Source organism: Bombus fervidus, chromosome 3 (genome assembly GCF_041682495.2).
Source record: "Bombus fervidus isolate BK054 chromosome 3, iyBomFerv1, whole genome shotgun sequence".
Taxonomy (NCBI): domain Eukaryota; kingdom Metazoa; phylum Arthropoda; class Insecta; order Hymenoptera; family Apidae; genus Bombus; species Bombus fervidus.
The window spans coordinates 3562865-3590503 of NC_091519.1; the positions used below are offsets into that span (position 1 = coordinate 3562865).

The 27639-nt window shown below is 28.5% G+C and overlaps 5 protein-coding genes and 1 long non-coding RNA gene across 15 annotated transcripts in view; 2 read left to right on the plus strand and 4 right to left on the minus strand.

Moving 5' to 3' along the window:
• Positions 1–6235, minus strand: part of Tlk (Tousled-like kinase) — a 30846-nt gene extending 24611 nt beyond the window's left edge. The window contains exons 1-2 of one of the 6 annotated variants that reach the window (XM_072001014.1): positions 5617–6235; positions 3826–3870 (exon numbers count right to left, since the gene is read on the minus strand). In XM_072001014.1, the coding sequence (XP_071857115.1) occupies positions 3826–3856 (31 nt within the window). In that variant the 5' untranslated portion in view covers positions 3857–3870; positions 5617–6235. Of the gene's footprint in view, positions 1–3825; positions 4024–5616 lie in introns of those variants that run through there. The other 5 variants (XM_072001006.1, XM_072001002.1, XM_072001003.1 and 2 more) reach the window with 5 other exon arrangements.
• LOC139986030 (uncharacterized) overlaps positions 1–27639 on the plus strand; it is an 81893-nt gene that overhangs the window by 16668 nt on the left and 37586 nt on the right. The gene's annotated exons all lie outside the window — the stretch shown is intronic.
• On the minus strand, positions 8869–18336 carry LOC139986018 (late secretory pathway protein AVL9 homolog). 3 transcript variants are annotated; one of them, XM_072001016.1, is made up of 9 exons: positions 17712–18336; positions 17278–17475; positions 15923–16151; positions 15603–15792; positions 14983–15514; positions 14770–14904; positions 14303–14691; positions 14138–14226; positions 8869–9671 (listed from the first exon to the last, which is right to left on the minus strand). In XM_072001016.1, the coding sequence occupies exons 1-9, from the start codon at positions 17778–17780 to the stop codon at positions 9652–9654; spliced, it is 1851 nt and encodes a 616-aa protein (XP_071857117.1). In that variant the 5' UTR covers positions 17781–18336; the 3' UTR covers positions 8869–9651. The 3 variants fall into 3 exon arrangements, with proteins under 3 accessions (XP_071857117.1, XP_071857116.1, XP_071857118.1); XM_072001015.1 differs by having other exon boundaries at positions 8869–11698; positions 17712–18335; XM_072001017.1 differs by lacking the exons at positions 17278–17475; positions 17712–18336 and adding an exon at positions 16461–16552 and having other exon boundaries at positions 8869–11698.
• LOC139998488 (SUZ RNA-binding domain-containing) lies at positions 18749–22256 on the minus strand. Of its 3 annotated transcripts, XM_072023061.1 has the most exons (5): positions 21962–22256; positions 21514–21628; positions 21130–21200; positions 19480–19669; positions 18749–19416 (listed from the first exon to the last, which is right to left on the minus strand). In XM_072023061.1, the coding sequence occupies exons 2-5, from the start codon at positions 21523–21525 to the stop codon at positions 19225–19227; spliced, it is 465 nt and encodes a 154-aa protein (XP_071879162.1). In that variant the 5' UTR covers positions 21526–21628; positions 21962–22256; the 3' UTR covers positions 18749–19224. The 3 variants fall into 3 exon arrangements, with proteins under 3 accessions (XP_071879162.1, XP_071879161.1, XP_071879163.1); XM_072023060.1 differs by lacking the exon at positions 21514–21628; XM_072023062.1 differs by lacking the exons at positions 21130–21200; positions 21514–21628; positions 21962–22256 and adding an exon at positions 19857–20810.
• Positions 21650–22100, plus strand: LOC139998489 (uncharacterized). Its single transcript, XR_011803310.1, has 2 exons — positions 21650–21761; positions 21868–22100. It is a non-coding gene; the product is annotated as an uncharacterized lncRNA (long non-coding RNA).
• Positions 23005–23857, minus strand: Mrpl30 (mitochondrial ribosomal protein L30). The gene is made up of 3 exons (XM_072001062.1): positions 23703–23857; positions 23461–23587; positions 23005–23370 (listed from the first exon to the last, which is right to left on the minus strand). The coding sequence occupies exons 1-3, from the start codon at positions 23804–23806 to the stop codon at positions 23080–23082; spliced, it is 522 nt and encodes a 173-aa protein (XP_071857163.1). The 5' UTR covers positions 23807–23857; the 3' UTR covers positions 23005–23079.

Below are 27639 nucleotides of genomic sequence, written 5' to 3' on the forward strand. Positions count from 1 at the left end.
GAATAGAAACAAATCTTTAGGGAATATTGAGTAATATTTTGAATATTCATATCTTATCTCGGGTTGCTCACGTGTTAAAAATATTTGGAAAGTGTAACAGCGTTGTTCCAGAGTTAATATCAAAACAGTAAAGTATTTAACTACTTTTTTCACTTTCGACACAATATGGCACCAGATCCATTTTCATGACTCTATTGCCTACCTTACTCGCCACTTCATCACCCGTGGACCTACTCTACCCTTACTCTTAGCCCTAACCTTAATCCTAACCCCTAACTCCAACCTAACCTTAGTTCTTCTCAAGAAACACAATTCCTATAATTTTTACCAATTAATTTACTACTAAATTCCGCCATTTTCACACATCTCCCTTCCAATTAAAATAAACAAATCTTAAAGTTACAAAAGGTTCAATAGATATCACACACATATCCAATTACTCATCGTTTAGTTGATACAACATGTGTATTCACAGTTATTATTTTAATGTTTGAGGAGTCAAAAATTATAGGTAGATTTTTAATTACGTGATTAGTTAGCAACTTAAACGTACTTACGTACTTTACGTACAACTTTACGTACTTTTCTCCCAATAATATTAAAGTAAACTAAATATATTTTTCAGATGGTGCTGCTACTTAATACAGAAATAAGAACTTTCTCAAATCAGACTGCAACCGTGAAGGAATTAGTCTGATATGCTATTAGTAATATCGGTAGCATAACACAGCTATGTAACTAGGCAAATCTTATTAATAACGAATTAAAGACTCGATGCGATATTTACTGATTTCATTTTTATTAGATAAATGTCTTCAAGTTGGTAATAAGCTAATAATGGTGGAAATCAGTCCGGGGAGGGGGGGTGTGATGCAGACGATGAAAGAAATATACGAGAAAACAACAAATAATTACGAACAATATGAATGTATGCTGAACAAAAATCTTTGTTACAGGTGACACACAGTACTGTGCCATTAATCCGCTGCTGTTGATTTTATTCTTAGAACATTCGGAAAGAGATTGGCTGAGAAACAACGAAGATGGGACTGGAAATTTATTTGACTGTGAAATTTATGATCGACGTTTTAGCAATTGTCGATGAAGACATCAGGAAAATCTTCAAATCGTTAAAAAGTTATTCCAAGGAAAATTAGCTCGGCGTAAGTATAAATTGTTATATGTTAACAGTATAGGAGAAACGGACCTATTGTTAGAAGTAGCAGAGTGTTCTAAATACGTAAGTATCTGGTTCTTTTCAGATGGTTCTTTTTCATTACCTGGAAAAGAAGAATATATCTCTTGGACGTGTTCATCAGCCCGATGTTACTTTATAGAATCGAAATATGGCGACAGTGAAAAAGGACAAAATGGCGATAGGATTGTATAGAAATATTCCAGATTACACGTGGAGATTGGAATCAAGCATAGCGAGAATAGGCATACAGACCAAACAGAGAACCGATAAGTATGCATACTGATCATAGTTAAAATGAAAGAACACAATGATTTAGGATTTGCCTAAAAGAAGATTTGAGGGTACAAAATGGCAGATCTTTAGAATGGGAAACAGAGTCTATTAAAGCTTTAGAAGTAGGAATAAAGCTACCGTTATCTGATCAGGAATATGACATACTGGAGAATAATGAAAATTAAAAAATGTAGTGGAAAATATATACAAATATATAAAAAGATGTTTAGATTGTGATTAGACTACGGATATTTATGCAAAACATTCTTATAGACACAAATAAGAAATTGCGATTTGAGTAGAAGTGTCTTACTTTTCAAATATAGTAATCTTATATATTATATTTTTGTATATCTACACTTGTCATAAATGCATACATATCTGCATTTTAGCGATAACGAAACGTTTAAGCGTCATAAGTTTTTGAGGAAATGAAATATCGTGTGAAGTATTCAGTATTCGATAACTTTATCTTACTACTTTTATTCTCAGAATAACAAGAGATCAATTCGTGGAAAAAATTTTCCAATTTACAAAAAACAGTGCAATTAACATTTGGAGAAAAAGACTCTACTACACGATTACAGAACTCGTCAAACAGCACGAAATTTTCCGTTAAGTTTTTTTCTAATTTCATTTAGAGGAGGGATAATATAATTTGGCTGAAATGTTAGAATTCAAAAGCATTATGTGTTATGCATTATTCCCAAAATATATCATTCGACATTTCATACATTTCAGTTTCGTCGTTGTTATTAAAATAGTATAAATTATGTCACGCATTATGAGTGAATATGTGTATGTGTACATATGTATATTTAACAAAATTTCAAACGGCATTATACTTTATTTTTTGCCCCAAGTACAGCGCATAAGGCGCATTTTTCCTGAGATGAATAAAAGATTGCATAAATTGTATTATAATATCTTGTAACTTGGATGGTAAGGTCGGAATATTCGACTAAATATTCGATATATAAAGTAATTATGTCAAAATATTTATCTAGAACTCTTCATAAAATACAGAATGTTACATATAAAAATATGTCTCTTTTTACCATTTTTTACATATAATAGGAATTATAGGTATATTTGTTAACTGTTACTAAATACATACATAAACATACATATAAGACTGAAATACTATTTAATATTTTCATTGAATGTAATTATACTTTTGAAAATGTTAAATAACTTCATACAAATATAGTATGTCTATACAAAAATTAGTGTACATTGTTTCAAATGATAATAAACAATTAAAATAGCAATAGACAGCAATAAAACATTTCTTTTACTTTATTAAAAATTCATTTTTTTCAGTCATTTAAGGAAAGATCCAGCTGTCCACTTTTATTAAATTTAATTATGCAATCTTACGCTCAAACTGAATACTTTTATTTGTGTATTCAATTTGAATATTTAATTTGACTTTAAGTTTTTAACAAATCTTAACTGAGACCTTTAACATCATATCTCAGTTAATAACAGAAAACAAAATTTGAAACATTCCCATATTATATAATCAAACCAACAGTTACAATTAACAATAAAATAACATTAGCATAATAAAGTAAAAATTTCTTGTATAATATTTTTGATAATTTGGTTTCATCATACTTGACATAAATATAACATTTGTTGGAAATAAATAAAGAGCATTGAAATAACCTTAGACTAATTTTTACGAGCAAAAGATTGTATAATTATATTTATGTCATGTATAAAGCTTACTGTTAATGTCATTTATGATCATAAACATGCCACATTAATTTCATCTACATATTCATATAGATCATGACAGTATCAGCCATGACATGACATTAATAATATTAATTTTTAATTTATCAATACCTAATATAACACTTTTATATTGCGAGCAAATATAATATATTACATAAAAGAATAAGACTTGCCATGCTTTATAGGTTATTAAAATATATTTATAGCAAATTGTTAACCTACTAGTTATATTGTAGTATAATAAAATAACAGTGGGGCTCATAGTATATTACATTCTATACACAATACTTTATTTTGTTTATCAAAATAAAGAAAGTGTAAATTGCAAAAGTATATTTTTTATCTCCTGTTTTCCAAAAGCAGTATTCTGCAGAATCCTGATTACCACTGACATTTTAATGATAAAATGTAAAATTATAATAAATAAAATGTGTAATTTTATAATTTACTTGTAATGATATTTCTTTGTCATTTTCTTGTTACTGAAATATAATATAATAATAAGTGTTTCAATTTCAGTATGCTAGTAACTTCATGCAATATAATAGGGTGCTCGTCTAACTTGGATTAAAAAATGTGTACTCACATAATATAAAATTTATAAAACTTACCACCACCAGAATTCCAACAGTTATCAGTCATCCCTGTTTATCCATCTGTAAAGTTGGCACTACATTATTACACTGACATCCAATTTGTTCTATTATATCACATCACAAATATATTTGTCAGGTATATGCACTTTCGATGCACTTTTATCTGTCTTGCAATTTTTAAATAAACTTCTAGCTTCGTTGAATCTTCTTACACTAATGAGAACAAATAAATAAATTAATAAATTCACAACACTTTTTGCACACAATATCAAATACATTAAAATAATTGTAGATTTCCATATTCAATAAAATTTCTGTGACTCATCTCTTTGAGTATAATATATTTGCAAAAACTATTTTATATAACGCTTAAGTAAATGTAATTAAATGTAATGTATCGATATATAATTACTGAATTCAACAATTTTCATTTATTTCATTTTTAATAAAAACTATATTTGGGAAAAGAATGGTAAAACTTTTAATATTATTTAATATTAATTGTATACCATATCCCTTTTGTATTTCAATCAGATAATCTAATGCATTATCTTATATATACATAGTATTATTGAATTTTATTAAATAAATTCAACTGGAAGATGAATTATTTTCAAGGTATAGACAGAGCGTTGGTATCAGATGCATAACAAAATATTGTTAGTTAAAAATTGGAATCACTACAAAAAGAATTTAATAACAATAGTTATCTAAAACATTAGAGATTTTTAGATAAATTAATTTCCTAATTTTATGATAATATTTTAAGTGTAAATTTCATATAAAAATTTAGTATAAACATATGTACCTGTATAGAACAATAGTATATCATTCCAAAAATCTAAAATCACAATTTAAATATAATTTTTTAGGTAAAACAACTCATATTTTTCTTTTTCTACAGTGATAAATTTCTTGAATAATAATCTATATTGCTATATAGTAGTAACAGTTAGAAAAATGACTGCCATATTAACCCCAAGGATATGTTAGGCAAACAAGAACACATCTGAATGAGGGATGATTGGTCAAACGGCGTAATAAAATATAAAATAATTCATCAAAATTTCACCGTAATTATATTTTGAAATGATCGAAATTCACGTAGATAAGAGTCTTCGTTAAATGTTAAGGAGAGGTTATGAAACCATGTAAATAAAAGAAATTCACGGCAAAAGCAGTACGATATACAGAATGACTACAAATTTGTACAAGTTAAGAGAGAATCGAATCGGTCGAAACAAGATATTGAACCTGTTGTGCGGCGAAATCCTGTATCATAGCCATAACAGTTAGCTTAAAACTTGAAATGAAGTATAAAGAAGTACGAGGTATTTTTGTCGCGCGATCAAATCAGTGAGCCACCCCTCGCATTTTTCCAACAACGCATTGAGAATGTTCGTTTGACAATTTTAGTATGTTACCATATATGGTCGACAGAAATTCATTATCATAAGAAATTCGTGAGTTAGTATTTAATGAGCTAAAAGATTTCAAAGGAGTAGGTTACTTGGAAACTAGACTTGACATCATGACGATTCTTACGAAAGCACAGAAATGATCGTGATACATGTTTATGAACGATTTGTTCATAAATGTACCACAGGATATCTCTATATTGTCCGTATTACACTATTTCCTCTCCACCCCTCCCTACCCTTATTCTTTTCATCGCTACTTCCTTAGATAATTCTATCTTTTTCGTACTGACCAACAAGGTTACATGCTCATCGATGTGAAACAGTGTATGAGTCGTGTTCATGAATTTTAGTGGTCAGTTAACAAATGCTCTGTCTTTTAACGTACCTTGTAAAACATAATAAAACACCTTTTCTTCCTCCTACTTAGTTTTTGTTTCTTTCCTTTTTGCTCTAACTAACTACCTCTTTCTTTCTCTTTCACGGCATAGCGCATTTTGCTTATCGAAAGAAAGGGGAAAACTCATCTGGAAAATGGCTGCCACCAGCCAGTTACCGATTTATCCCTTTCTTGCATAGCTAGTTTTAACGTGGATAGTAACAAGTAAGAAAACATAAACGTTGCGAATACTCTTTGCAACTAACACGGCAGATCGTTGTTATGATCAGAACACCGATTACGCGACAGCACAAACGTATATTCTAGACGCCGGCACATACACGTAATAATCGCACTACTTGCTACTCCGAGAGAGTATACGTACTAGTTTTTTCCTCCAGAAATCTTACGGCAAGTTTATCTTTTGTCACTTATATATACGGAAACAACGCGCCACTTGTTAACACGATGATTTATCACAAAAAAGTCACTGTAGCGAACAATAACCATCAGCGTCTTAAAATCACTCCAATTTTCTTTTGCACGTATTTCAACGACAGTGACGTCGCTTCACCATGGCACTCGCACGAGTTTCTCTGTCTCACTCGCATCAATAGTCTCTTTCGCCACCTTACGACTTCGGGTATTATCGGTGAACTACGATGTTTATTCGGCACATCGGCTGACCAGTCACTGTTCACACTCAGATCGTCTCTGCTCTCTTCGTTACCTATTACATAGCTACTTTCGGATAGTAGGCACTGATGTCGCTAACTAGTCTTCTAATTAATGAAAATATACGTAAACAAATTATTTCGAACGACCATAATCTACCTTCCTTTTAATTTATTATTTTGTTCAAGAAAGTTATTCCTTTATCTCTGAATAAGAAAAATTGTCCAATCTCTTTTATGGAATTCACATCATACTCATTAATCTATTGTACTTAAGCACATGCAATGCAATATATATGTATATGAATGCCTATGCATGCGCTGCCGTGTTCATGTTCATAAAAGAACGATATGTGTATTTAATCTTTTACAATGAAATTGTATCAATTATGTATATATACATATATACAGATTCATTCTCATTTCAAATTACCATTTATGTCCTAGTAACATGATTTATAGTATTATTGTACTGTGGCGTATTAGTCTTTTTAATATCGAAGATTTATTATTTGATACAAGATATCCTACATTTTAACGTAGATACACACGAAAATATACATTAGAAATATACATAAGATCATAATCATAACATTAAGATTCGTAAAAATTTTGATGAATATAAATAATTGTGTTTCTTTACGGACTCAATTCACATTTTTATTTAAAATTCTACAGAATTGTCTGTAAAACATGATTCATACGTAAGAATATAAATATAAATAAACTACATCTACAGCTACATAGTATATAGGTGAAACGATAACAAGACAGTCTTTATCAATATGAATTATTTAATTATACTTAATCTTATTTTTTCGTAAGGGTATAACAAATTGTATAATTAAGTCTTTGAACCTGCAATCCGCTTAAAATGTTACTTAGATCGATATTTCTTTTTATAGATGTTGATGTTCCCTTTCTATTAATTATTGTTTTAAAAATAATTTCACGCGTAACTATATATTTTGAATGCATCTATGTGTAGTTCTTAATAGCGTTTGATAACTTTGCATATTCTTTCAAAGTTTTATAAAATAAAATAAATTTGATTATATGCATTTGTTAATCTTGAGGAAATGCAAATTTAATAATAGACTGATTGAATCCAATATATTTCAAATTATTTTTAGAAGATTATCATCTATTAATCATGAATAATTTTGCGTGCTGATTTTAACTTCAACTTTATCTTTTTATAGCCGAAAATGTCTCAAAAATTTGAAAGTAAAGTTTCTTATTTTTAAGTGATGTCTTATTATTATGTATTTTTAAATAGAGTTCGAATAAATACAATGGTCCTGTTTTATTAATATCCATTTAGAATTTAGTTAAAACTTTACCTTATCTCGATTGTCTATTGTTACGTACGATTATTATAAAGAGAAATCATAATGTAATTTTTTAGTAGCGAAGGATGGACTTTTTTAAATCTGTGAACAGAATAAAGACGCAATAAAAGGTACGTCTGAAAATTCTGAATGAAATCAATAAAGTTGTTCGTAAACTGGCATGACATTAAATTCGTTTCATTACTTTATATTATTACGAGAAAAGTAGCGAGCTAAATAAATAGAACATGTGTTTACATGAAATTTTTTAATTATTTTCATGTTTAATTTATTTCCGAAGTTATTTCCATACATACCGTACATAAGGTATCCTAAACGATTGAGATCAATTTGATATGGAGTATTTAAAAGAGTAAATGAATTTATTTTTGAAAATGTTTTATTAACGAATTATTTAAAAAATTGAACATTTATTGTATCAATTAAGTAAAATTGTACAATTTTATAATTCTATTTTTTGACTTGTAAACTAATAATCATCATTAATTATTATTCAATTATTACACGTTAAATTAAGCTACAACAGATGTTCAAAAGTTTCTTCTTTTGCAACAATGCAATGTAAACTTTCACTTATCAAACTATTTGTTGTATATATTTCTAGCGTACTATGGCCTGTTATAAATGGATTTGGAATACATTACTACAACTTATTCTTAACCTCTTACCATCAACTATTTTATATCGTTTTATAGATAAACGTTATGGAGTATTAAATCTAGTAACAGTACCTTACCAGAAAAATTAATGCTCAGAAAATTCATCATTAAGTAAGATCATATATATACATTCTTTTCTACTAAGAATTTTCTATGAATTGAGTTGCTAGTATTGACTACTATCTTCGTTTGAACGTCTCATGATTGATCAGCTGTGAAACATTAACTCTTGCCTGGATTAATCGAAAGATGATATTTAATGGCTTATTATCGGGCTATTTTTCAAACGAATTATTACTCATTTATGATATATATTTTAGCTTTTATAAATGACTTGTATTTCTAAATATAAAGAGATGAAATTTCACCTAAACAGCTGTAAATCAGGAAATTATTTACAATTTTCGGGCGACGAAAGATTTTAACATGGTAAAAATGTTAACAAGAAGTACTTAAAGTTGAAGATGTTATCTTTCTAATTAGATAAAAAAATATTTCTTCCGATTGCTCTTAGAATATAAGAGATTCTATATCCATAATTTTTTGGATCGAATTAATCGAATAAAAGGCCAGGGCAACGTTCGATATCAGACATCTGGTTTATATAATAATTTCTCGTACAATACACAATTTACCAGCCATTTGAGGTAAATATTACAAATTAACAAACTTTATACTTTCTCACTCATTCGTTCTAACATTTATACAGTACATCGTTTTTAATTAATATCAAATAATATGTATGTAATCTCTTCTTAGCTTTAATATTAATAAAGATTTCAATGAATTAAAATTTGTATAAAGAACAAAAAACAAAATAATAAATACATGGCACATATAATACATTAAGAAAATAAGATGTAACTAAATATTAGACTAAATAAAATGCAAATACTATCACATCTGGGGAACCCTGTTTTATGAATAAATAACTAAATAAAAATTAACGAAGTTTTTACTTTACACATTATAGATATCTATGTATATACACAAACAAAACGTCATCATTTATAATTGGTGTAAAATACAATAGATTTTGTCATATTATGTGTAAAACACATAATACATACATACACTCATATATGCGGTGACTAGTACAATACAGTTTTATAGTGTGAAAGCCAAATACATACGTACAAAAAAGATTTCTTATACTAATGAATCTCGCATAACTCACTTTTTTCCTATTGGAAATTTTAAACCTTGTGCCAGGAAATTTGGCACGTATACATAAATAAAAGTAATTATTATTGTTTATCATATTTCTGTGTTAATGCGAAATTCTGATAATTATAAACAAAATTTTACAATTGCCAATTTACTTATCGTTATAACCAATTTGCGTACATACATCCATCATCAATAACTTTTTCCAACTTCTGTAACAAAATTGCAATGGATATTTATAATTATACAAAGTTTATTAAATAGGCAATGCAATTTTACTTAAATATTTCATATCTCGCTATTACTATTTAAATTCAATTGGTAAATATTTCTAATTGTAAAAAATTATTTTAAACGCTTGAATTAATTTGCTAAAATATCGTGGTATAATTAGCTAACGAAACAGATTTCTAATGAATTTCCTATCTTACTTAAATACATACATTGTCGACTGCTTATCTATTAATCTAACATAATGTAAATATTCTATATATTTGCTATAAGCGTGGAATTTAGGTTCTTTATATTGCATATATAATTTATACAGATACAGCAGTATATTATAAATAATACATTACTGTTTTTGGTTTCGAGATTATAAAAATCATTAAATTGTTTAAACATTTTTGCATAGAAAAAGATTACAACTATTACACATATCTTGATTTTTCTAGTTTAATAAGATGTATAAGATTAACGCGTGTTTTATATTTTGTAGAGAATTTCTAACGTTTTATACTTAAAATTAAATAAAACTTTTTATATTTTAAAACAAAGATGGTAATCTGCGTAAAAAGTATAAAATATATGTACAGAGCACCTTATTTTAATTTTTTTCCTGTTATTATCTCTGAAGCTAGCCACTATTAAATAAAATGTGGTCGGCCTTTCGAAAAAGAAAAGAAGAAAAATATAATGTGTATTGAAATATTCTAAAATAATCTCATAATTATAATATTATTGAAATAGTATCGATTTCAATTGGATATTTAAATACTTTCTTCCATTTTGTCTCTTTCTCTCTCTCTCTTTCTTTCTTTCTTTCTTTCTTATATATTACTACACACACATACACACACGAAATAAAGGTCCAGGTACTTGTCAATAAAATATATCTTACCGCATGAATAAAAATAAATATTGTTGCAAAATAATTTATATTTATTTAATAATGTCGCTATTACTCGATTAGAAAGATCACAACAATCATGAGAAGAAAATAATTAACGAGCTAATAAAACGAAATATTAACATAAAAATATACATTATACCTTTCTTCAGCACATTTATCACATTGATACATTCTATTATTCAAAATTTTATTACAAGTACTTATACTATGTGGTTTGTGATTTATACTTTTTCTTACATGATCTATTTCTGAGAAGTAGCTAACTTCTCTGTTTTACATACATGCTATTTGCATAGTATGAATAAATTACTTTTATTCTAACATATTTATTTAGAGATAGTAGATATACTATCACTCTTGTAGGAGTCGAGAAAAAATGAGAGTCCTGACAGCAAAAATCGAACCGGCCTCGTTCGTACTTTGTCGGCTAGCCAACTGCAACCTATACAATTCCGCTAAGGCACCCTCGATGATTCCTCATGTTACTCCTGTCTATTAGATATGGAGGCTCCGATCTCAGACTTTTTCATCCAGCAAAAAGGTCATCCCGAAGTGAATTACAAAATTCTTACATGTACGAGTTTTACATTTTCGAAGTTAATTCACGCGTATTGACTTTTTCCATCTGTGGATGAGTGTTTAACGAGTGAAGTTAACGAAAATGTAATAATTTTCTATATATTATTAAGAAAAAATGGCTTTTCTCAGATTTTATTACCAAACTTGTCTATTTTCACTATTTCTCTATGTCTACTATAAACCTCAAGGTATTGGACTAAATAATTTCAAGAGCGATCTTTCACCCACTAATGTGAATCACTTCTGTTAAAGAAAATACAAACTCTTCCTATTAATTTTTAATAGTCACTTCGAGATGATTCCTTGTGCGTTTCGAAAAAAATGTTAGCTTCATAATCATTTTAACAAATAACTGGAATTTGTATATCGTTTCGTATTAATCCGCAACCATCCCAAAATTTGTATTACTAGTAGATACATTAATTTCTTCGTTTTCAACAGCAGCCTTTCCTTCCTCTACTGGTTGAACTGTCGTTAATGTACTCCACCAGTTAGAGAAAGCTCCTTTAGCTTGTGACAGTGCACCACCTAACAAATAAGACAACTATCTTTTAATTTATCTGAAGAATTGAGATTTCTCAAAAAATGATCCTCAGAGGAATTTCTTTCCTGTTGTATCATCTTGAGTGCAGCTTTGAATGGTCTATTAGATCCCTTCTGAACAGCTTTTTCCTATAACCATTGGTGCAAAATACGTATAATGAATATGATGTAATAATTCAAGCGGTACAATCTCTACAAATCTCTAGACAAACGTTGAGAATTTCAAGAATTTCAAAAATGTATCGTTTGTTCTCAGTATTCGTATGTCGTATATTTTCCATTCCATTTTGGAAGATGCGAATGATGTCATCGTCTCATGTAGTAACTTTTGTCATGTCCTTTAATAGCAGTGGTAACTTGCAAAGCGGTCATTAAAAAAAGATGACAGCCTTGAAAATAATCTTTGCCACATTTCATGCAATAACATTGAATTATAATTGTGATTTTACAATTTCTTATGGATTTAAATTTTATTTTATTCTTTTACTTTACAATATTAATGCGAGCCTGCAGTCTGCGATATAAAAATACTGGTTTCGGTATCTCTCATACATCTATTGTAGTAAAAGACTCAATTTCAAGCGATGTATTTACAACTTAAGTAATGCTTGAAAACTAAACATGAAGTTTGTTGTGCATGATGGATTTAATATTCTTTGGAATTGTAGACGCATTACATATAAAACTTGATGACAAAAGATTTCGTAGAATATCAATCTTTGCAAATAAATGGTAGACACTTATTTAAAAAAAGAATTCATTGTCTTTTAACAATGTTTCCACGACATCCATACGATGTTTCGTTACAGAAATAGAATTTCGATGATTCAGCGAAAATTATAACTTTTTTTAATGAAATATTTTAATCAAATATTTCAATACGTTTTAATAGAAACAGCATTTCTCTCCATTCTAATATATAAATATTAATAATTCTTAGAAATTAAGATCAGACTGATTACAATTGTGATTAATGTGCAAATCATAATATTTTTGTACCGGTCGGTGATTATCGAAAACGGGGCTGGTTTGAAGTATTTCTTGAGAAATTTCTTTACGATTAATGTAATCTAGATCTTTACATAGCTAGCATTGATAATATGAATATTATTTCTTAAGTTATTTTCACAAATAAAAAATTGGAAAGGGAAGAAGGTTATTGTATAAATAAATTTACAATCATTTATAACCTTTTTCTTTCCGAAAGCAGGCTATATCACCTTTCTCAAGCAAATTTATTAACGGCTTAACAAGTTTTTAACAAATTTTGTATACGTCTTCAATAGCAACCAATTAGTCCTGAAAATTGTTTAACATTCTTAAAAGTACTAAAAATAAACAATTCCTATATTGATTCAAATTCATTTAAGAATGCAGAAACGTTTGAGGTAAAGACACGAGAAGAAGAAGAATGAGAGTTGTGAATGGAGAAAAACAGACACAGCAAAAAGAAATAAACGAATAAGAAGAAACTAAAAAAGTGAGTGCAGAAATGAATAGACAAAAGCATGGAAGAAAAAGAAATATATATAAAAGACAGAAATAATATGTATAGTATAAATCATAATATACATTATGCAAGAGTTGAAATAAAATTTATTACTACGGATATATGTTTTTTCTTTAAATTATTGAAACGCAAACAAAAGAGAAGTCCTTTTCTTCGAAATTAATGCACAAGTTCCTTGTAATTCGATTGATACTCTTCTGCCAGTTCTGATTGCATCAATCGAATCGAATACTATTGTACTACTCGTGCGTTTTTATTAGTTAGAAATTGAAATTTTACTTTAGATTGAAATAACGAGATAATTCTAATTATTAAATTGTAAACGAATATTAAACATAACATTGATTATTTTATTGTATAGTATTATAAAACGTAAATGCACGAATATATAATAATCAATATAGCTACTACAATTATCTTAAGAAATACTGTAATTCTACCACTGCCATCAATTCAGTTATACATGTATTTATAATAGAACCTTGCATTATGATCAGCCCCTAGTAAATACGCTAACGTTCGTTAATTCTAGCTATAGAAAGATCGAAATGTTTAAAAATTTTAAAGATTTGATGACCGCGAAATCGACATATATTTTTATGCTGCAACTTATATAATATTTATTTATATACATATTTTTAATTTTACGAATTTAGGTTCTTATGTAATGGTAAATATGACCTTATAGAAATTTATGAGTTGATTATTAATAAAACATAAATAATTTAGTTTTTTATATAATAATAAAATTTATTGAACCCCTATTTGAAAAATTTGTGAATCTTTTTACATAGTTTTATTTAAAAAAATAAAAAAGGATCGCAATTCCTTCCTCAAATATATTCTTATATTATATGGAGATATTTCTTATTGTTATCTTAAATGAAAAGATTTGTATGCATAAATGGACTTACCTACTGCTTTCCCAGTTGTTGCAACCGCTCTTCCAGTCGATGCCATTGCTTGATTTAATTTTCTACCGCTTTCTGTATTTTGCATTGTACTAGAATGAATGTATTACTTTAGTTCTATATATTTATTATCCCATTTTTTTATTACCGTGATTATTAGATACTTACTGTGATAATCGTAATTTCATATCTTGCACTGATAATTGTCCTGCAAATGGATGACCTGGTTCTATATTATTAATTTCTGGCTTATTAGAATTACTCCATATCTTATAATTATTCGTCGAGCGCCAAGCAGCTATAAATGCAGAATTGTAATGATCAGACTGACGAGTATCTTGCTGCATAGATGTTCTCAACATGCTCAATAAGTAAACTCGAAATTGAGTTCTAATCCATTCGTCTCCACCTTCCCATCCTACACCATCCAAAAATATATCTTTGCGTGGTTCTGCTACATGTCTGACTATGTAATCCGCAAATCTCAGATCTTCAGTTGTAAGATGTAATTGCCTTCTTAATTCTGGATCGCTTGTTTCTATCCTCGTATTTTCAACCTTAACACGTTTTAATAAAGCAGATTGTCACTAGTACTATATCTTTTTTCGAAAAGAAATACTCCATTTAAAATTTACCTCTACTAATACATCAATAAGTTGTTTTTTTTGTTTAAATAAAACATTTGTTGCACCCACTATATATCCTCTGACATTAATATCTGCCAAAAGATCTAAATATGGTAAAGACAGGTATGGCAAACATAGATAACCCTTAAAGATATTAATAGATTATTAACAATTTATCATACTTTTTACATATAATGTAATTATTGATCTATATCCTCGTACCTTTGTAAATATGTTTAAGGGTAAACCACACAGTTCCGGATTTATATGAGCAATTTGAGTAATATTATTTGTCAAACGTGCGTCCGAAAGTGCATCGTTACTTGTATCACGTGGCAGTGTATTATCAGTGTCTGTTGTACTTAATGTAATTGTATGTATACTCTGTACCCTGTGTATATTGTCATTTGGCTTTGAAGAATATATAGAATTATTTTCTTCTGCATAAGATTTGGTACATTCTTGTGCTGATTCAACTTCAATAACTTTCATATTTAAATTTTCATTTTCATTATTATTTTTTTGTACTGTTATATTTTTAAATTCATCCATACATTTACCTTCCATAGTTTCAATATCTTTATTATCGTTTATGCACAATGAATTCCTATCTGAATTACCGTTAATATGCACTGCCATTCTATCAGATATGCTTTCTTTGACACAATTTGTAGAAGATAGATTGTTATCAATGCTATTTATTGATATTTCTTCCTCATCAAATGTTGGAATAGGAGACATGGGTCTGGATGGTCTAAAAAAAAAACAATGAAATATAACTCATGAAAATAATATAATTAAAGGAAAGTAGTTCTTTTCTCTTTTCATGTTAAATATATTACCTGACACATGCAGCTTGTTGTAAACCGTGTTCTATCATGCCAGGATACAATGAGAGTAATGTTAATATTGTAGCGCATAATGGTTGAACCGGTGATTGATAAAAAACTATTTTTTTTTCTAGTAGAAGTAGTTTAAATAGTAAAAGAACTTTATGGCGAAACTGTAATATAAAATCTCTTGCAGATAATCCTATAAACATAAATTTTTTTAATATAAAATATTTATTCAAGCTATCTTCATTTGAATTGAAAATGTTTGAATGAAATAATTTTGATTCTGATGATACTTGTTGACAATTGAAAATGAAAAAAGTAGTTACCAACAAAGATTTGTGGTGGTATTTGACTCTCACAACTCATACAAGAGTTAAGGTGATGATAAGTATCTTCCAATAATGATACTTTACTAAAGTCACCTTCTTCAAAATATGCATGTGTTATCAGTGCCATTTTTACTTGAATATGACCATATAATGGTAAAGTACTTAATACACACACAGATTTTTGAACTGTACCTCTTGTTATATCAGATGTACGATTTTTTAATTTCTGAAAATACATAAATGTTTAAATGATATCATTTTTCATAATATAAAGATACACAGTATAACAAATATATACAACATAATTGACAAGAATGTGGTTCTTTTATAAAGGAGGAGGTAAGGAAAAACTCTTTTGATCAGTTGTATAGTTTTCGAGAAAAAGAGCTTGAAATTTTATATTGTAGTACAGATATTTTACTGCATACTTTTTTATGGAATCAAACTTTAGATATTCATTTACAATGCAATTGATATATAAACAATATTGACATGTATAACCATCAACTAGCCATAGAATTGTTTGGCCTCCTACCTGAATTTGCACATTAGATGATGTTTAATGGTTTATTGTGACGCTAACTTCCAAATGAACCACATGCAAGAAATTGACATGTTGTAGGGGAGAGTTTAAGTAAATGTAATGATACTTTTCTCAAACTTTTAAAAATAAAATTTCATCTGGAGAACTGTAAAATAAGAAATTACTTAAATTTTCTCATATTAAAAGTATTTGCCAATACTAACAAAAAAACATATGTCTATATATCTATATATATATAAAACTGAAGTCTTGTGGTAGTTAAATATATCAAAATTAAATGTTAACAAATTTTGTAGATAATATCTTCTGAATTATTGAGTTTCAGAAATATTTTTGTAACTTTGAAATACTATGTAAATATATAAAATCAAGATTGATTAAGTATGTTTTATCAATATATTTGTCTTTTACCAATCAGGACAAGACTGATTTTGTATACTTATAAAAAATATATATATATTGGTAAAAGACAATATATTGATAAAACATACTGATAAATTTTCCTATGATCATCATAAGATTAATTATAATATTGCAGATTTATTAAATTACGTAAGGTTTATTTTCAAAACTATTTTTCTCGAAAATTACACAACATGCAACAAAATATATTGAAGTTTGACATTTAAACATTATTAAGTTTGTAAAACAAAAATATTATTACAGTTGTTATTATTCTCTATTGAAACTCATTTTTGCTTCAATTTAAGATTTTTACTGCACTTGTGATTGCTACCAGAGCAATCTACCAAAAAAATAAAACAAGTTTAAGACATATAGAAAATAAAAGATTTAATGTTTTAATTACCTCAACAGGAATTTGTCTAAAACATGAAATACCATATATTGTACGTTTTGGATTATTCAAACTAGGTAAATGAAAGTAAACTGTATCTTCGTCGTAATTATGAGATCCATCTGGTAAAGCAAGAGTTGGTAAATATTTCCAACCTAATGGACATTCATTCGGAGCTCCAGACACCAAAGGAGGAAATGAATACTCTACCTAATAATAACATATAATACCATTTATAGATATTATAAATGTAAAAATGTTTATAGTTAATTAATTTTGAAACATTATTTAGTAAAAATACGATTATAATATATTACATATAAAAAGATGACAAGATTTAAACATTACAATACACCAAACAGGATTTTATCATGAAAAATACATAATACAGTGTCTCAAAAGACAAGATTACTAAGCCTTTTTAACTAAAATAGCAAGTGACTTACTTGACATCCTTTTTTATGATGAAATCCAACGACAATTACATGAAGTATTGGTCCAACTGATTCTGCCATATTTTCAGAATGCGTATTACATAAAATTTATATATAGTGCAGAATTTTTTTTTCTATTAATTTATTTATTTATTTAAAATGAGAAAAATATACTTTTCTGTTATCAGTCGAACTACCCACACTTAGCACGCGTTCTCAACCACCATATTAATTCCATGACTACCAACTACACTATTTATTCACGATCTAGTTTAAGTACAAACATGGTACAAACCATAGTGAAAATAAATCTGGCAACAATGCTTTAATATAAACATAAGCTCCGTAAGGCCTCCCGCGTCTTTATGAAATATCCGCGAAAATGTTACATACTTCAGACGTAAATATCTTGAAATAATATGTTGGGAAAGATGTGGTTATTGAGGTCGTTGAATTAATTTTTTCACACTCTACAAAGATATTGAAGAATAAATATAAGATTCTATTAAAAAACATGCTAATGATCTTGAAATCTCGTAAAAACAAAAGTGACCATGAGAAAAAGCCAATTTCGCCCTCGTATGTAGTACGTGGACCTTGAAATACTATACCTTTGTCCTAATAAGTTTTTGATACAACAATAAATAACGCAGATTTAGGTAATCCCATTTAGCTGGGCTATCCTATATGACAATATGACAGTACTGAATATTACTATGTGTTGTTGATATTTATTATTTTTTTACATGGTAAAAGTAATAAAAAATGTAGTAAATATCTAAAAAATTTCTGGTAAAATTAACTGTTTCATAAAAATATATATTTAAAAATTAAAAAATTATATATTTATAAAATTACATGTTTTCTGTTTATAATAATAACATTCCATTTATAAAATGGAAAAAAATAAAATTATATATCTATATATGTATATTAATATGTATATATCATATATATATTATATATATTATATATATAATATATACATATATATACATATGTATATAATTAGAAAACAAATAACTACTCAAATGTAACGAAGAGAGATATAAAGAGAAATCTTTTATTATACAATTAGTTTCAATATTTTGAAAAGCATGTACAATTGTAAAAAGCAAAATAATTTAATTTATATCATATTGCAATTAGATATTTCATTTTAATGTTTTTAGAATGACAATTGTAGATTTCAATTATTTCAATTAAATATTTTCGTTAAACATAGTAGATATTAATAAAACTGACAATATTATACCAGTAAAAAATATTATCAGTTCTATAATGACTTAACTTCGCCAATTTATAACCTTGGTTTCTTTATGTATATAATCTGTTTATAACAGTGTCCTGCAGCACAATTCTTATTATGCTCCATTCAAAATTGTAAGAGCATTCTGCTCATATTTGGTCAGAAAGATTAGTTTGTTTTCTGCCATCAGCCTCATAGCTGCCTCTCTTCCCTATGTTAAGGTGAAGGAAGAGGAGGAAAAGGATGGGTGGAAAGAACTGAACCCTGGAAGACGCGCTACCTGCGTACATTAAATCCCCGTGTTCCATCTGGTCCAATAGGCATACGAAGAACATTACTTGGTAGCCCACTGCTACTTGGAGTTATTGGTTTTGGTTGAATTTTATTTATTTCTTGCATTAATTTTTCCTCTGGACTTTTCTCCTCGCCTAAAATTCTTTTTCTTGCTTCTGCGTATTCTTGTTCCCTCTAAAAAATTTTTAATTGTACAATTTTTGTAATACTTTTCATGTTAAAATAATGAAAATATACCTGTTTTAAAGATTTAATAGGTTGTTTTGGTTTATCCCCATTCACCAAAGGTCCATCACCACTACCTTGTGAATCTCTTGTAGGTCTTTTCAATATTTTTACCGTTGGCTTTGGAGGTACATATTGAGACCGCATACCATCTTCCCCTAACATTATCATCCTGGTACTCGTATTGTGACTGGTTTTGAAACTAAGGCATTACAAAATGATATATTAAGTTGTAACTATTTTTATACTGTTAACATTTTTTCATTCGTAATACTTCACATCAAGCAATTAAATAATAATTGTAAATTAAAATAGTGCATTGCAAATATCTTTTTATGATATTAGTGCTTTCATGCTAGCAGTTTTTTATCCATAGAATCATATATTACTTTATATATTGGGTTGAGTGGAAAGTTCCCGCTTTTTCTGTTATAGATAGCATTGTATTATTTTTATACAAATTGAATTGTTCAATCAATGATATAATCTCTGATATTTTCTATTATGCTCCCCCAATATTCCACAGACATTTTGATTCCTTCTTTATAAGAATCTCATTCCTTTCCCACCTAGATTTTACAACAATCTGAATGAATGACAAAACAATGATACTATGTTCAATGAATATGGAGCATTGGAGTATAATTTCCTGGCTTAATTCTTTTTACTCTTTTTCTCAGTTTTAAATTCATCACATGTAAACAAGTAATCTTAATAAAACACGATTTCTTTCCTATTAACCCTTGCTTCTCTAGTGCTTTTTCTCCAGGTATTCACTTACTTGCGCCAATTATTAATAACTTATTTCAAAGTCTTTAATTTGTTTACAACAATTTGTAATAGATTATTTCCTGTGTGTATATCTTGATCAAGTGTTTTGTTTTCCATTGGTTTGTAGTACTATCTTTTTCAAGCATTATCATGAAATATTTGCCTTTCTCTATATGTGACTATTGAGAAAATAATTTCCATTACTGTAGAATTTTCAATGTATATTTCGTTACATAGTTTACTTCGTTTTTTTTCCATTTACATGGCGAATACAGAAAGTATATACAGAGTTCATAATCATTTCAAAACAACAGAGCATTTCAACAATACATATTTGGAACATATTAAAATGTCATTATAAGGTTATTTACGATCTTAATATAAGTTTATTTACAATCTTTGTCGTATATAAATCATCTTTATTTATTAATTTTAGTTTCTCCAATAATGGTGCATCATATATATCAAAATCTCCTGATTGATATTTTTGAAATCATATTTGATAGATTCAAATCTTAATAATACATTCTCCATATATTTCACGAATATTCTTTATTGTATATATAATTGTAGTGCCCTTCTGAAACTCATAAAGTAATAAGTATCGAGTATGAATTTGAAACATTTTTTTAATGATTTTTATAACAAAAGAATAACTGAATAAATCAGGATATAACTTCAAGCATAGAACATGTATTAGATAAGGTTATGAAAAATAAAAGGATAATGACTAATGAATTACATAATAATGTTATAACAATATTCTACAGCGAATTCAATAACTTTTCATTCAACCCAATATTTAACACATGATAATTCTAAATTCCAAGTTTATATTCTTTTTAAATTTATATATATTTTCATATATATATTTGATGTTTCAAAACCTACCTCGTAGATTCTATTTCTTCTAATGCTTCTACCGCATTCAACTGAAGGGCATCTAATTTTTTATCAAGCACCTAAAATTTATTGAATATTACTTAATTAATTTGACTATTATTAAGATATAGAAGTATTCAATAATGTTACTTGGTACAACAGTATTAAACAAAAGTATTAACACAATATGCAATTCAGTGTAAAAATATTTAAACTATTAATATTGTCTCATTTTCTAAGTATTCTGTTTGAATTTAGATTTTTGTAATGATTTTATGAATATATCATATGTTATTTACTTTCTTCATGTAATTTTGTTTTCATATTTAAATAATAAAGATACTGTGAATGAAGATCTATATAAATTCTTTAATACATTTTTGTAATACTTACAAACTTATACATTGAACCATATATTGTATCAGTGCCATTGTTCTATGTATATTTCAGTAATAATCTATTTAGAAGATAGAAGTCTAAAATATTTAATGTTCTATATTTTATATATCTATAAAATTAATAGATATATCAGTATTTGAAAGCAATGTACTTTGATTCAATCAAAAATATATATTTTCAAGTAAAATACATTTTTATTTTCACTATTATCATTAACCACATGGATACTTATTTATTTAACAGTAAGTAGTTTTATATAAATATAATTCGCAGAGATAATCTATTTTCGTGGTAGCAATATGCAAATTCGTATTATTGACAATAATGAACTTAAAATTAACATTTTAGGTACGTTTGCTATAACATAGGTTAGGATAATTATTTCATTATCAAATGAAGTTTAAATAACACGATCTCAAATATTACGTAAAAAACAATTCACCTCTGATTCTTCAATCTCTTCCCAACTTTCAAGAATGTCATCCATCGTTGACATTTTTCTAATTATGCACTTATTTTTAACTCTTATAAATCACCTTGAAGAAGTTAACAACGTTCGCATGAATCGAGGAACGTATAAATGTGTATAAGATTGGCATATATATATATATATATATATATGTATCTTACGGTAAGAAAAAAATTAAAATATTTGTCTTATGTCATATTTGCCAAATAAAGGGATCAAATATTTCCTAGACTAAACTATTTTTTGGTGCAACGTTCAGGGTACTTACACCAAATTGTTTATAAAATAGTTTATACATGTAATATATAAATATTAATTAATAAATAAATTTATGAATTTACTTTAATTGATATTAGTAATCGACTTAAACATGATGTTGAGAAGGTACGATAAGACAAAATTAAAGACAAAATTAAATAATCAAGATCTATAGAATATATCTAAATAAATATGTTTATTCAAATCAAAAATTTTTTGTAAAATTTACATAAATAAATACAATCTATTTGATAATAATATTGAGTATTAAACTTTTATTTGTTGATATATTATTAAATTTAAAATATTTTATTTTTTTTAAGAAGCAATAATTTTTATTGCAAATATTAATATAGTAGATTTGAACAAATTTTATAAGTACTTTAGTTCTGAAAATATTTAATCCTCAAAAAGATTTACTTAATTTATTAAATTAAGATTAAAAATATTTTTTATATGAAACATATCAATATCACATTTGATCATTATCTGATTTCCTAAATGATCAAATGATAAAGGTTTTTGGCAAGGAGCAACAATTTTCTTATTTTCTTTATTTTATAATATGCAAATAAGTTTCAAAATTTTGCAGGGACATAGATTTCAATGAGATTTTTTATAATAATACATAATTAATAATGTATGTGGTTGTAAAATATTAGTAATAAAATATTATTCATAAGACATAAAAACTTTTAATTATTTTTAAGAAATTTGAACACTATTTAAAAATTAATACATAATAAGCGCTGTTATGATTGCCTATATAAATAAAGTGTATTATTTATTCAATGGTTGTTTCTCTATTTCTTATACATATGATATTTATTATATTATATAAGAATTCCTTTTATCCATTTTCGCCTTAGCTGTTCCCGAATAGTATAATGGTTCATCCTTTTTATAGAATTCTTAACTTCCATGGTGGCTTGGTAACGTACAGGGTCAAGTTTTCCAGTATTGTAAACTGTTCCATTTTCGTGTACATAATATTCTGTTAAATCATCGACTGTATTTGGTAAATTTTTGGGTAATTTTACTGGGACAATTTTTACTAGATGTTTTACTTTCCAAAGCATAGCACACATTTCTGGCGTATTCTTTACGAATACTGGATCTCCTTTCTGCAAAAGATGATATGGAGCACAAACAAAGTTGAAGAAAGCCATAAATCAATTTAGAGTTAAAATTAAAATTTAAGTTTAATTTATTACTCTCTCTTCGAATCCTAAATCTGCAAGTATATTTTTTTCCCAATAAGGATTGCCCTTCCAAGGTTTTACTCTGTGAACCATCAAAACTTTTGATGGTGTAATTGGAGGATCTACATGATCTTTTTTACTGAAACAAAAAATAATTTTTCACCAACAATTTATAAACGCAGGTAAAACATGATATATTCATAGATAAAAAATATATTCACATATATAAAACATAATAGAATCTTTTTTCTTACATTGGATAATATCTAAGTTTTTCATATTTGACAGCATCTTTATACCATGGTTTTGAATGCTGTTGACGTACAAATGTTAATAAAATATTTAAACGACTTGCCATTTTCTACAAATCTAAACTGCGATTATTATTAGGTTATGTTAGGTAAAATCATAACATGTGAGGTACAGAACAAACCTGACATCTTACGAGACTTCGTATCATTACAGACGTGGTACAGAATAGACGTGACATAAGATGCTTTTTCGTGTGCAACGTTTTGAGGTTCATCTGATTTATTTATCATTTTTGTGTTACATGCGACATCAATATATTTAGCAGCGGTTTGGATTAATGGAAATCACAAACGAAACATAGAATTTGATACTTCTGCTTTAGAAACTTGCAACATGATTTATGGATGACTCAAAAGAGATAAATTATGCTCAATGAGAGTAACAAAAGACCAATGAAAAGACCAAAATATCCATAAAAAATTTGCTTCTCTGGATAGATATAAATATATCGATCTTTGCAATATACTAAAATTAAGGCTTCAGACTAACAACGCAACTTAAAACTAAGAGTTAAAAGGAAGGCTTGAAACTGAGATTTAAATGTAAGGCTTAACTAAAACTTAAAACTAAGGCTTGAATCTTAAAGATAAACAAAAAATAAGTTCCTCGCCGTTCCTTGTCATTCAACAATGAGGTTTAAAATAAGCTTAATTTATGTATGATGTTTATCTTAATTTAGAAGATAAACGTTTTCAATTATCGAGTAATAAGTGGTTGGTATCTTGTGCACACTAATTAACTTTAACATAGTCTTGAAAGATCAAAAATCTAAAAGCCATGCTTCAATTGCTATATATATTTTATGGTAAATTTATTTAGGAAGTTTCACAAACATGACCGTGCGGTATTTGAAAATTGTTCACAAACTAGAGATGCCGGAGAGCATGCAGCTCGTAGGAATGCATTGTATTTCAACGTAATTTTCGAACACGGAGGGGTTGTCGAGCTGTAGAGCGACAGCCAGGTCAGGAACGGAAGGAATATTTGAATGCACCATGTAAACGAGCTTAGCAGTTATATATGAAACGCTACACTCAAACATCCTTTCATTCCACAGCACTGTTGTATTTTTAATGATAAACATCCTGAAAATTCAATGTAGGGATTCGACTATAACCTCTCACGAAGCTATTCGGACTACAGAAAATTTTTATCTAGATAGTATCTACTCTTTGAAATTTCATTCACGCTGTAATAAGACACGTCTACCGTGATTACATTGGTAAAATATGAAATTAATCTGAAAATACGAGTATATGTAGAGGTTACACATTTAAAGAGTTTCTGTAAGTGTTCGAACGCTTTCACGAGTCACTGTATGTTCTCTGGTATTTTAATATTTTTATTGCAGTTGGATTCGTAAAATCCATACGTAAATGGAGAGAAATTTTTGGGATTCTGTAATGTAAATTGAAGATCGAAGTACGGTTTGTCATACGTTTTGACAGTGCAAAGTCCGAAAATTTAACATGCACACATTCGATTCCTTACGTATCATATTTTCCACACGACGATCTTCAATGGATACCTACTCTCGCGGAAATGATACCCGCGTTATGGCTGGCAATAGCGAGAGAGAAAAACGAAGGAAAGGAAACGAAATAATCCATCTTACGGCGGAAGAAGAATCTTCGTGTCTTTGCGCTTGAAAATTTAAAATAATCTGTTGTATCCTTTATATACGGTTCAAAATATTTTTCGTCGTTTCTCATAGTAGTTGTATACAAATCCTTTATTTCATAGGGCTTTTTGGCATATTCTTCAACGAGATTGAGAACAGATCGGTCTTGGTTCAGCAAATGGAGTTTGCAAATTTCTAAAAGGACAAAAAGGACATTTTTACGAGTGAAACATCTGAAGATCGAAATGCATACATTCATAAGAATCTGTACCTGTAGATATTTGATCGTTCTGACACCTCCGTGTTCTTCACAACGATAGTTCGTCAGGATACGTACTCGTTGTAACCGTAGCCTAAAACGAGAAAGAGCAACGTAATTATTGGCTTTTGTGTCCGATCAATTGTACTAATTACTATCACGAGAATCTGAATGCCAGTCAGCTGTTTATCACCATACCGATACGATATATGCCAGTCGATAGCGATACACCGCGCGCAGGTGAAGTAGCCGAAACATTCGCCAACATCGGCGAAATTATTCAACGAAACGTAATACGTTACAGGTTTCCGAACGTAGTTGCGGTTAAAATGTCGATTAGATTGTGATTTATGGGAAAGGTGGTTCTAGCAGGTTTGTGGATGCGACACTGTTCAATTACGCAATGTCGGTCTGGAAATTTCGCCTGGCGGATCTCCAATGTGTCGCACAGATATCGAGAAATGCTCCACCGACTGTATTTCACGTATTGTTGGACTAAGTAATTTCAACGGTTCGCTTAATTCGTATCGCGGAATCATTCTCAAATAGTTAGCGTTGTTGGAAGTTTGAAGCAGGGGGATATAGCTGATGGATAGAGACTCTGTCTGTCGGATAGTATCTACCCCTGATGTCTTTCGAGTTGATTGTTCATTCTCGAGGAGAAAAAGGAGTTCGTTTTAAAAAGTTGAGATTATTTCGGCTGATATCAGTGTACACTTTTCGTTTCTAGGATTTCGATCAAACACTCTTTTATCGTATTTTTCGAACAATTTGATGTTTCATCATAGTAAGGAAGTAAAATAATTGCTACTTTTCCCGTTGCATGTAATGGCTACCCAAGATGGAATTTGAATTCTCATTACATAAGGGGCGAGTGTAATTCAATCGAAGCTAATGGACCGTGAGCACAGCACCATCGGTAATCTCGTTTTGATGTCTATTGTGGCCTACATCGCATAGCTACACATTTACGCGTGTACTATGTATCAGGGTGCATCAATGGACCATTGCATCCGCCTTCGCAACTTAGAAGATTAATTGACTACAAACTAAATGTTACCAAGCAATTATGTTACATGTTCGTATTCTTTGAGAACACACTCATTAATTAAAAAACGATGAAGATTATGTTTAATCCATCAAGGATATGTTTCATCTTTCTGACTGACGAGCAACATACGAGGGACATATGAATTGAAAGGGAGATGAATGTGTATATTTTCGTGCTATACACACGCGTGTGTCAAGTTGATGAAAGTTGCAGAAAGTTTTAGAAAAGATCACGAAACAAGTTTCGAACGAATGTATGTACTTGAAAGATCTAGATCCAGGTCGATGGGAAGCATTAGCGTGGTGAGGCGCGATATCGAACTTGCCACGTTAGGATATTAAAGTTCTTGTCGCAAGGCGAAGGGTTACGAAAGTTTCGCGATTCAATTTCGCGCGGACCCCATCGACTCGAGGACCGATGTGTCGGAAGATCTCGCCGATTTGCAAGATTTGTGTGAAAACTCTCGCCAACCTTTGAAAAACTTTCTTTAATATATGTATCCACGATAGAACCTAAAAGTTATGTACGATGGAAGATGTATTAGTGGCGATTATATTCTTATGTCAGAAACGAACCTGTTCTTTACCTAGAAAGCAATTCCAAATTTTGACGAGTTTCTTGTTACAAAAACTAAACAGGTCGTTTAGAAATTTTATACTAAGTAGTAGATGAGTTAGTAACGACAAAATATCGAGCAGCTTCTTGGAATTCTTTTCCACGATTATAGCCTGAGTGGAATAAGAAGAATTATAAATGAAATGTTCTGTAAATGGTTAAGGTGTTAATGAAAACACGTTATTTCTATAAATCTTTATTCAAAAATATCCAAAATACATTTATCCAAAATATAAAGTTTTGAATTATCTTAGCATTTTTGAAGGGCGTTTTTCAAGCAGCGGTAATCGCAAAGTAGGTAATCATCAGGATTACATTGATAAGAATACGTTA